This window comes from Galeopterus variegatus, unplaced genomic scaffold (genome assembly GCF_000696425.1).
Source record: "Galeopterus variegatus unplaced genomic scaffold, G_variegatus-3.0.2 Scaffold4788, whole genome shotgun sequence".
Classification (NCBI taxonomy): domain Eukaryota; kingdom Metazoa; phylum Chordata; class Mammalia; order Dermoptera; family Cynocephalidae; genus Galeopterus; species Galeopterus variegatus.
In genome coordinates this window covers 89263-101410 of record NW_007730899.1, presented here as the reverse complement: position 1 = coordinate 101410, position 12148 = coordinate 89263, and the positions used below count along the sequence as shown (strand labels likewise).

Here is a 12148-nt window from a genome sequence, read left to right as displayed (position 1 = left end):
CAAATTTTTTTTTTTTTTAATTTTTTTTTTCCTTTTTGTCTTTTTTACTGACCGGTAATGGGATCGCAACCCTCAGTGTTGCGCCCGCACCGCGCTCAGCCAGTGAGCAGGAACCGGTCTCCACATGGGATCCGAACCCTCGGCGGGAGCGCCGCCGCACTCCCAAGCGGCGCACTCTCCAGTGCGCCACCGGGCCGGCCCCAACCTCAAATTCTTACTCAGTTTCCTATCACCGTGAAGAGTTGTAGCTAGCATAGTTACCATGCCAGTACGCCCCATTTCTCTGAGAAAGCCCTACAACTTTACCCAGCTAGATATTGGAAGCCACTCGAACTTTTCAGGAAAGTATTTGGCAATTTCAGTTTTCTCCACTGGAAGAGAATAGAAGTCGGCAACTCGCTGCCGCAGGGAGCCGGCAGTCCAGCCTCGGGCGGTGTCCCACACCAAGTCCATGGCCGGGACATAGGCCCGTGTGCCGGGGATGCGCATCTGTGTCCTCAGCAGCATGTCCTGGGGGCTGCACCAGAAAACAATCAGATGCCAGATTTCAAACACACGAAATGAAAAGCACATGGTAACTGTAGGGGCATGAAGGGCAAAGCTTCCCCTTGACTTTCCTGGTTTTTATAAGTAGAGATTTTCCCTAAATCCTGAATGCTAGTGAGAAACCATTATCCTCCACTCCAGTCTCCCTGAATCCTGAAGAAGACTGGAAGCGAAGATCCTGCTCTGAGTCCTCAGCAGAGGGCCCTGGAGAGGCAGTGCCAGGGCTGAAGGCGGAGGAGTCTTCCTCAGCGGGGGAAGGAAGGAAAGCGGACCAGAGGCGGAGTGGAAGCAGCCCAGGCGGGACTGTGCGCCGGGCAGGGAAGGGCTCAGAGGGGCCCACCCTCACTGAGCTTCCCAGCCACGGTGGCTCCTGGGAACTGCTGGCTGTGCGACTGGACCCAGAAAGCTGGCAGGAAAAGGCTGGTTGAGGCAGACAGTTATGCACTTGATTTTAGGTGCTACAGATTTGAGTTGCTGTGGGTGGCCAAGGTGAAGGCACTGAGGACTTAGAGCTGGGGCTAGAGACACAAAGGTGGTGACAGACTATGGCTGCAGCTGCGGGAGTACCAGAAAACTTAGCAGGAAAAGGGCCTTGGAGGAGAAGAAAGAGACCCCTTCAGAAAGGTGGGAGAACAGGTTAGGTGTGTAGATCGCTACAGGACACGAAGGAAAGACCACAGATAAGAACTGGATGGTAGCAAGAAGGAGATGATTCGGATCCCTGTACCGGACAGCTGCCAACAAACAAAATAAACAAAAAAAACAAAGAAAAGGGGAAATGAAAATTACTGTGTTTTCTGGTGAGACAATGAGTGATTTTAAATGTTGTATTTCTGTTATATTGACGTTTTTACCAAATGAAAGGGTGATACCACAGGAGGAGGGGGAGCTGGAGGAAGAGAGCCCAGGAGAATGCTGACAGTAAGGGGCTGCAGGCGAGGCGCTGCTGGGCAGTGCACGCAGTGGGGACCCGCTGTTGCAGCCGAGCAGAGAGGGGCTGCGGCACACATGCTGGAGGTGCCCAGCAGGTACCAGGGGCTGGGTGAAGAGGAGGGATGAGAGGCCTCCCCGAGGACAGTGAAGGTGCCCTGGAGGTCAGCCAAGGACAGAAGAGCCAAGTGGGCAGGGGTCTAAGGAAGTGCACTGCTGTCCCTCAAAAGGGCCCTCCTCACGACACGTGTGAAAGGGGGCAACGTCGCTCCTACACAAAGAGCTCCCACAATTGCATCAGACTTTTTCTTTAAGTAAAATGTATGAAACTACTCATTCACACACTCACAAAATACTAATGGTTTATAAGCCTTTGAAAAAATGCTCTACCTTACTAGCCATCAAAGGACCAGAGCAAATGAGAATAAGATGACCATTTTTCATTTATCAATTTAGGAAACATCTAAACAGTAAAATTATTCAGTGTTGGCTGGAGGGTAAGAAGAAGTAAATACTCACAAAGTCTGCTTATGGGAACACAAGTTGGTGTAACTTACCTGGAAAGGAATTTAACAATTGATTTTAGAGGTTTAAAACGTCCATACCATTTGATCCAGGAATTCCCCTCTAGGAAACTATTCCTGGTCATACTATTAGTATTAAGAGTGCAGGTTTGTAAGTGCACTGGGATTAAATGAAGGTTAGACATGGTTGAAGGGTGCTTTCTCAGAATACACTGTGACAAGGATCTTCATCAGGTCAGATAGAGGAATCTTAATATTTGGTGATATTTACAAAAAGGTCTCATAAAAGACTTTCCCATAGTGACAAAAGAACAGGATGGTTTGATGGTAGACAGTTTCTTGGGTGCTTCTTTATTTGATAAATAGTTTTTGACTATGAAACAGGCAGTATTCTAGGTGCTCTCATGAGGCTTATATTCTAGTAGGGGGACAGATAACACGTAGTAAATGTAGTGTGTCAGCTGACATTAGGATATTAGGATGAAGTTCTGGTCAAGATGGCAGAATAGATGGTCCCCAGTGTCACTCTCTCCCACAAATGAATGAGTTTACAACTACAAAAATGTAACATTATAAGAGGAGGAGAGACCTGCGGAGTTCATGAATGGGGAGAAGCCACGATGAGAGAAAGAAAAACTTCTCAGTGTTTCAGCCTACAGCCGCTTTAAGGCTGGAGCTGCTGAGCACATGGAGCAGGAGCTGGCAGAAGCCACAGCCGTGCCCTTTAGATGGAGTTCCCTGGAGGCGGAAGGGGAGAAGAGGACTCTGGTGGCCCCCAGGACAGCAAGACCACTAATAGGGTTCCCGTGGACCCATGCAGGAGCGAGGAGCCAGAACAACTGAAAAAGGGGAGCCACTCAGAAGCCAGTGAGTCATCGCAACGGACCTGGCATGCAGCCTGTCCCATGGGAAGTGTTGAAGTACAGGCAGTGGGAGAAATGGGCCCACCAGGGGAACACTGGGACACAACAAGGACAGTTGATCCGCCCCCCAATCAGCATAGGACCACTCAGAGGAGACTGGTCAGGAATGCAGAATTGCATGGGGTGCTGTTTGATGAAAAGACTCAGGCCCAGATCAGAGTTTCTACACAATCCTGGTGCACCAGGTCTCTGGAGAGCTGGAAGTACTTGTAAGGTCAACCATTAAACCTTGAGCTACACAAAAAGTCTTCCCTAGGGAAAGAGCAGCAAAGCAGCAATTTAGCTCAACCACACAGCTCAACTACTGGTTCCCACAGGACATTCCCCCATTTTAGAAATAAGCAAAGGACAAAAAATTAGTTCCCGCCCAGGCACACCACCAGTGCCTCAGGAACCACCAGGGTACCCAAGGATTGGAGACGGGTACCAGACCTCCCCACCCACAAATAGGCACGCCACCAGCGCCAAGGAGCATGCCAAAAACATCTCCTCCATGTGGGTGGCCCACCACAGCCACCATGATAACCATGGCTGCCATGAAGGCAGCTAGACGCCACAACCACCATGCAAATGGTCTGCCAGGTACTGGAGTGAGTTGACACAAGGAGAGTCACCAGCAGAGATAAAGAAAGGAGGAGGATGTTTCTCTCCACAGAGCCCATTCCATAGTGACGGAAGAGACATCTGCTCTATGATAATATTGGGGGACCTGATCATGCCTCTCAGCATTGGACAGATCTTTTGGGCAGCAAATCAACAGAGTAACCATTATTCTTTCAGAGGGTTAGAAGAAATCTAGGGTGATTGGGGGGGGGAGGAAAAGGCAGATGGGGAGGGATTGGACAAGAGGCATAAAGAATAATTATGATTTGTAACAATATATATGCTAGTAATATTGATTTGATCAACATATCTCAATGTTGAACCCCCAAAATATGTATAATCAATTTTGATTCAATAAAAATTTTTTTTAAAAAAAGATATTAGGATGAAGAAAGCTGGTCAGGGGGCAGAGCGACAAGTGCATGACAACAGGTGATCTGGCGCACTGATGAGACCTACAGACGAGCATCTTGCTGACACTTCAGATAACTATGGGGTCAATATGCACTTGGAGGTTATTGAAAAATTAATTCTCCCTTACTTTTCTTGTGGGAGAATAAGTTTCAGATTCTAGATACCAGTCATACAAACATATCTGTAGAACACAATCTGTTTTAACTTGCTAGATTCCTTAGAAGCAGTAAAAAAAAAAAATACTACGCTATTGTTACATTTTTAAAGAGACATACTTCCCAATATGATATGTGTAACTTTATATGTGCAGTAGAATTTCTTACCCCAAGTTTTCCTCTTTCCGAAGGGGCTCTAAGCAGATCTCATTTCTCCGTCCTAGTTTATACTCCCTGAAAAAGAAGTGAAACAAAATAGTATTAAGTGACATTATCATTTAATATTTGAATACTATTTTTGCCAACTTGAAGCTTTTTTCTTAAGCAAAGAATCATTTTCTGAATACTGTATAAGAACACTTAAACTTTCAAAAAAGGGGAGAAACTAGAAAACTTGCTGTGGTGATTATTTAGATATTTGGGTCATTTCTTACTAAACGTAGGTTTGGATCTGTGAAAATGGCCAACTGCCAAATAAATTTCCCTCTGTTTGGCCATGGTTTAGATTCTCATGGCAGTCACTTTTTGGGTGGTAATCAGAACTAATGTGAAAGAAGCCCTCAGGGCTGCTTTGTGCAAAGGAAACTAACTAAACCTAATGGTCCACACACACTCTTTAAATTCAAAGTTCCAGGAGGAGAATCAGCTGAATCTAACACTCCCTGAATGAGAAACAGCTCATCCCTAACTTCGACTTCACTCCAAATACTTCTAAGTTATGATAATGTCACAGCCTCTGGAGCACAGCAAAAAATACACAAAGCTACATTTATATTAATACGGAAAGCTGATGATGTCCTAGAGTTTAGTTTATGATAAAAAGTGCGGAGTGACTGGGAATGTTTCCGTTACTATGTGACTTCTCCGTCCAGCCATCTCAGTTCCTGGCACCGCAGTGTCAGCAGAGAGGGACTGCTGAGCATCCAGCGAGACACGTACTTGAGCGGCTGCCGGTCGCTCCGCAGAAGCCTGCCCGGGCGCCTGTTCTCCACCATCCAGGCTCGGAGGAAGGCTGGGGACGGAGCAGCGAACTCCGGGAAAAGGGGCAAGGTCATGGCCTAGAAAAAGAAACATTTCTCCAATGGTTTTAAAAAGCACTCTTAAAAACATAATGCTTTAGAAAAAAAAAAATGAAGTACTACACAATGACATCTGAGGGAAAGAGTATCTCAAGTAATGATACAATCTATTCAGAAAAATCAAAGGAGTATCCATCCCTCTCTTAAATGAAATTAATCCTGAGTAATTTTCATATTCCTCTCCACTGAAGTCAGCTTGAGAAATAAGTGAGTTTTCTACTTTTAAAGGAGCTAAAAGCTCCTTTTTAATCATGTTTTTAAAAAGGAAACTTTAGAATTAATTTCTGTGTAAACGTAATTCACCAGAGCAGAGTCCGCTCTGGAAGAAGCCTGGGCTGCACCTTCAGCTGTGAGCAGAGCTGACACGGTTCTCCTCTGCCAGCGAGCTAACTTTGTGAAATACTTCAATGTCTTTGAATCCAGCTGGTAGTCCCAAACTGCTTTTTAATTCTGTAGAAGTAGATAACGGTAAGCACCTATTTACATTTAGGTTGAAGCATATAAAGTTTCCAATGTTCATCCATTTTTGGCCCCCAAACAGCGATTTTTTAAATCTTTCAACCTAATGTAAGAAAAAAAAAGTATCTTCCCACTTTTTCTCATAAGAATAAGGCCATTTGCTTTTTCTGAGGAAAAAAATTTCATACACCGAGGACACACAAAAGCCAAACACCAAGGACTGCTGGTCATCTATACCCCATATTTTTTCCTTTAAGGGAAAGAAGGGAGGTTCATTTCAGTCCAATGATACTAAGAAGCATCTTCAACATTCTGTGTTGTACTTAATTGCAGCCTTCCCATTTGGACGAAACACTCCTTCTCTGTTACTGTGTGGTTTTCTTATGCATTAACATTATCTATTGTAGCATTCTAACATAGAAGCTGATATTCTGACCTGGGAAACTGGTAACACAGCTTTTCACTAACAACATTTAACATATGGATCACAATGGCTTGAAAACAACGTAAATAAAGGGGTAAAGTGAATGCTTTACAAATGTTTCAAGAAACCATGTTTCCCTAAAAAATAAAAATGAACATAAGCCGCAAGTCACTAAGGATAGATTCAAACAAAAGCACAGCATGCCTGTCAGAGTAGGGGTACGTGAGAGCCACGGGGCGACTGCAGAAAGCAACGCCAGGAGCTGTCTGAGCCACAGGCATGTGCTGCCTGCCGGGTACTCACCACTGAACATGGCATATAACAAATGCCATATCAGAACAGACTGTAATTGAGGGAAAAGGAAATAGAAGAATATATTAATATCTCACTAGAAGAAGCCATGTATCACCACTAAGGTATACTGCAGGGAGAAGTCTGACCTGAGACTTCAGATCCACGAGAGAGGCATCTTCTGAGATTTCCACATCTCCCAAGTAGAGGAGAGAAACTTCCACGGGCACGTTTCCAGGAGCACCTTCAAAAGGACAGAGCTGGATGTTTGGAAGGAACCTTAAACTTATTTATTTCATTTTTCTGAAGTACACTGCCATGTTTTGCTGTCATAATAGGTTTATTTGATATTGTAATATGTTTTGATATTGTAATAGGTTTATTAAAATTCCATTCAAGAGCCACTGAATCTCTGGAATTGGCTCCCTTGTGACCTCCACGGTGAGGAAGCGCTGCCTGGTGAGTGAGCAGCCAAGGAGCAAGTGGGCTGAATCCTAGGAGGAGCAGTACTCTTGTGCTGTCTGGCACCTAGAAATGTTCTTTTCCACATTCCTTTCTTCCTCATAGAAGACTCTGCCCACATTCTCAATATTAGCTCCCTGCTTTTCCTCATGACACTTATCCCGGCTTGTCACTCTTATGTCTGTCTTCTGTGCACGCATGAGTTACATCTGCCTCAAAAGAGCAGGGTGTTCGGGAGGGGTAGCTATTTGTCGTGTTGTTGCCCCAGTACCTGGTGTGGTGGGTGACACAGAGTAAATGCCCAGTAAATGTTTACTGAATGAAGGAAATCTGGACAATAAGAAGGGCCTGTCCACATTTGTTTAGAAAAAGGGAAAAATAAAATGCTGTCTCATCAAAAACTCTGAATATAAAAGCTGGTAACTAAATTTTAAATTCAGAATATTTTTGCTTTAATTAAATGTCTTTGTTTATTGCTGAGTGCACTGCTAGTACATAAGAAGAAGTTATAGATAGATTATAAGTAAATTAAGTGAAAAGCTCTCTTCATGAGTGGTTTGTCTTGCATTTAAGGAAACTATAGGCTGGTACAACCCGAAGGACAATTTTAGGACATTCTAAAGAATGAAACATATTTTCCATTTGCTGTGATATAAAAGCATTACCAAAAAATAAACTTTTTTCTTTGGTTTCATGGAGAAACACACTGATTAAACATCCATCCAATTCTATATGTAATTATTATTTTATCACCAAAGCATTTTTAGAATGTTCACATGAACCAATGTAACCCAACTGAAAAATAACTTTATGCCCATTTCATAGCTGATTCAGTATATTTTTATTACTCTATACAAGGAAACTTAACTTCAAAAAATAAGGAGATAAGAGTTAGACTCATTTATATTAATTTCATTACATCAATTTCATTACTGAGGTTTAAAAGATAAAAAGGGCTGGCTAGTTAGCTCAGTTGGTTAGTGTTTCTCATAACACCAAAGTCCAGGTCTGTACCAGCCAGCTGCCAAAGGAAAAAAAAAAAGATAAAAAGACATATGAATATATGATATAATACTTCAGTACTATGAAAGCTAAACAAGTAATCCATGGTTAAAAGGAAAAAATATACCTAAAGAGTAGGCACTACTAAAAATATATTCTCTTTATCTACGGTTCCAAAAGAGATTGAACTGTATTTTCTTTATAACCAATTTGCACAAAGGTAATTCAATTCACTGCTAGTGACTTCCACTCATTATGATGTGCATATGGAATTTTGAGTTACTGCATGTTTGTGCTCTGTATTTCTTCTCAGAAGTGAGTGAGATGATGTCACATGCTCTAGAAACAGTTCTTGGGGGTTTGGGTGGGAGATGCAGAAAGACCAAGAAATGTGGAGGATGTGGATTCCAGCCCTGCTCTCAGCCCCCGTGGGCTGCAGTGAGGCCACTGGAATTGGCTGAAGCCTCAATATCCTGGGACATGATAATAAATGGGGCTGCTATTGTCCTGAGGGTCCTGGGAGATGAAACATAAAAGGTCTTTGAAAAACTATAACATTATTGAGATAACAATAAGATATACAGTGCTTTCCAGAGGTTACAAAGCACTGTATAAAGATAGGATGGTGTTATGATTATGGAATGATTTATTATAGAATAAATAGGTTCTGATTTTCAACCTTACATTTTTAAAGTAAATATTTCAATGGACTCTCAAAGCAGAAGCAGTCATTTCACTTTTCTTTGTGACATGCTGGCTGCTGCATTTCCATTTGGTCCTCACCTTGAGTAGAAGCAGCTCTCCATACCCTGTCTTGGGAAGGCATACAGTTGGTCCGGTCCTGATGACTCTTCCAGTGTTCTGAGGGACCCCGAGGCTGGTACCACCAGATATGCACCTTCAGGAAACCCTGTGATGTACAAAGATTAAGAAAATCTCCACTTTCACTTCCAAAGATGGAAATGTCTTAATGGCATAAAATGTTGTTGAACTTATTGTTTTTCTTTTCAGATTTATTAACTGCCATAAATTATACTTGTTTATTGTTTTTATATGCAACATTTTAAAATTGTAAAAATCAGACTTTGGGATGACCGAGACTAAATGTTCTTTGCTTAGAAGTATCTTAGTAGATAAAATAAATGAGAAGCATAAACAAAATAACAAAATATTTGCCAGAGTACACTACCCCAATATTTCCAGGCACTGTAAGAGATCCCCTGGCAGAATGCACCAGTTACAGCAGATTCCAATTATTATACAGATGCAACAACCTATTGATCTGTTGGATTCCTGTATATAAACTACATAAAATAAGCCCATTGCCTTAGACATACCCTTTAGTTAGTTAATTTTACCAATTTAGCTAGTTCTTCCTACCTCGTTTTTGGTTAGTAAAGAACTTTAACAGATTTATTAAAAGATCAAAGATGATGTTACAGTGCTCAATTCCCAATTATAGAAGATGAGAATGTGAAAAATAACCATGGAAAACATTTTAAAATATATATATTCCAAGAAACACATATGAGAGTAGAGGTACTTCAAAAAGTTCATAGAAAAACAGAATTAAAAGATCATATGAACCCTTCCATGAACTTTTTGAAATACACTCGTATTTTTCTGTTTATCAAACTGGTGAAGATGAACAAACATTCAACTTCCATTCAATTAAATAAATAAAAATAAGAACAAAAAAATTCCATTTTTTTCACCTAGCAGTTTGTCAAAACCAGAAAGCCTAATAATATTCTATGTTGATGAAAATATAGGTAAAGTTGAAGTTTTGTAAATTGGTGACAGGAATACAAAGTGCTGCAAAGATTTTGGAGAGTAATTTGGCCACATCTGTCAAAATGTAAAATGCCTGAGTCATTTAACTCAACCATTCTATGTTTAGGAATCTTCCTTTTAACATATTAGAGCATGCATAGAAAGCCACATATGCAAGGATATTTGTTGCAAATTGTATATGGTAGCAAAAAACATGAACCAACCTTAAGGTCCCTCTTTTATAAGAGTGGTTACATTATGGCAGGCCATAACTTTTGACTGAAGAATTTCATTTCTAGGAATTTATTCTGTAGATATACTCAAATATATGCAAAATGGTGGGTTTTTTTTTTTTTTTTGCTGCCTGACTATTGGGCTGCAACCACTCCACTTGCTATAGCAATTGCTAGGGTGAAAGGAGGCCACACCAAATGGCGGCTGTTTAAGTTCCCCACCCGCATGGTCCACACAAATGGCAGCTGTTTAAGTTCCCCACCCGCATGGTCCACACAAGATGGCACCTAGAGGAAGCAAAGGGGGAGTGTCACTTTTAGTTCCGCAAAAATTTGTATTGGTAGTTGCACTTTTCCGCACGCTCGTGATCAGTAGGCTAAGCATAGGAAAGTAAGGTGCATGCACATGTGACCTTTCCAGTGATTGGCTCTCAGTGTGGAAATCCCCGCTTGCTTAGATATAAATACAAGTGCTTAAAAGACAATAAACGGAACTGCTTGACAGAACCCCTGCTGCGTCTGAGTGTTCCTTTGTGGGCTGAATAGGTGGGCGGTGCACTCACCTACCTTTGGGGATCCTTCTTTGGCTTACCCCGCAGAGGGCAACTTATCTGGTCCTCCCTGGGGGGGATAGGGAACCTGCCAGGGATCACTCAGTGGCCACAGCCAGGGAAATCCGGAGCCCGGGCCTGGATGACCGAGAGAGCACCCCGACATGTGACCTCTGCTATCATGGGTTATGTGCATGCTCCAGAGAAGGGCCTGTCCCAGTCGGCTCTGCCCTATCTTGCAGTGTCCCCACCAGCTGAGATTGACATCTGATGTGAAGGAGCAGATTTATAATCTTGCTAAGAAGGGCCTGACTCCCTCACAAATCAGTGTGATCCTGAGGAACTCACATGGTTTTGCACAAGTATGCTTTGTAACAAGGAGTAAAATCTTGAGAATCCTTAAGTCCAAAGGACTTCCTCCTGATCTTCCTGAGAATCTCTCTACCATTTAATTAAGAAAGCAGTTGCTGCTTGAAAGCATCTTGAGAGAAACAGAAAGGATAAGGATGCTAAATTCTATGTAATTCTTATTGAGAGCCAAATTCACCAACTGGCTTGATATTATAAGACCAAGCAAATCCTCCCCCCCAGTTGGAAATATGAGTCATCTACAGCCTCTGCATTGGTTGCATAAATTTACTCAAGAAGTAAAATCATTCTTTTTTTTTTTTTTTTTGTCTTTTGTCTTTTTCCGTGTCCGGCAATGGATCGCAACCCTCAGTGTTGCCCCCGTACCGGACCGGCGAACCCTCGGGCGGGAGCGCCGCCGCGCCTCCCAAGCGGCGCACTATCCAGTGCGCCACCGGGCCGGCCCTGTAAAATCATTCTTTAAAAAAAAAAAAAAAAATGATTTTACTTTTTGAGTAAATTTATGCAACCAATGCAGAGCGAACCCTCGGGCGGGAGCGCCGCCGCGCCTCCCAAGCGGCGCACTATCCAGTGCGCCACCGGGCCGGCCCTGTAAAATCATTCTTTAAAAAAAAAAAAAAAATGTGTGTGTTTGTGTGTGTGTGTATGCAAAATGCCACATATATGGTATTTTTTAATGTGTAACTTGTATCAACAAAAGACTGGAAACAACCTAAATATTCTTTGAAAAGAGACTGGGTTGTTAAATTATGGTATCTCTAAATAGTGGAATATTATGTAGCCATTAAATATAATGATAGATTTATATGTACTGATACAGCATATATTGGAGATAAAATATTAATGAAAAAAGCCAAGTACAAAATAGGATTTCTAGCATATAATTTTTTTGGCAAATAAAAAGGAATATATACACATATGTGTATGTATGATATGTATATATATATATGCACACATACTTGAGTGACTGCATGTGTATATATTAAAAAGAATATACCTCTGGAAGGAAAAGAGGAAACTGGCTGCTGTGGGGAGAGGACACAGGGAGGCTGGGAGTGGGGAGAGGAGGAGGGACACTTACTTTTCCTGGCCCCTCTTCTTATACACTTGAAATTTTGTATCATGATTATTACCTAATCCAAAATTAACTTTAAAGATCATTAAAAGTCATGGTACAAAATACAGTAGGATTCTACAAATTTATGAAAAAGAATAAGGTAGGTCTGTATGTGCAGATATGAAGAGATCTCCAAAATAAACTAAGGAAACAAAAACCAAGAAAAAACAATGGGTGTAAAACAATATAGAGAATATTATCCCTATTATGGAAACTTTAAAAAGGATATGCACATTTACATTCAGCAAACAAATATGCATAATGTTTTTTTGGAAAAATATTAAAGGAAAAAT

At 41.8% G+C, this 12148-nt stretch overlaps 1 protein-coding gene across 6 annotated transcripts in view; it reads right to left on the bottom strand.

The window, feature by feature from the left end:
* USP40 (ubiquitin specific peptidase 40) overlaps positions 1-12148 on the bottom strand; it is an 83660-nt gene that overhangs the window by 10689 nt on the left and 60823 nt on the right. For 5 of the 6 annotated variants that reach the window (XM_008588357.1, XM_008588362.1, XM_008588358.1 and 2 more), the window contains exons 25-29: positions 8596-8722; positions 6498-6592; positions 5035-5153; positions 4264-4329; positions 307-517 (exon numbers count right to left, since the gene is read on the bottom strand). In XM_008588357.1, the coding sequence (XP_008586579.1) occupies positions 307-517; positions 4264-4329; positions 5035-5153; positions 6498-6592; positions 8596-8722 (618 nt within the window). Of the gene's footprint in view, positions 1-306; positions 518-4263; positions 4330-5034; positions 5154-6360; positions 6401-6497; positions 6593-8595; positions 8723-12148 lie in introns of those variants that run through there. The other variant, XR_551648.1, reaches the window with a different exon arrangement.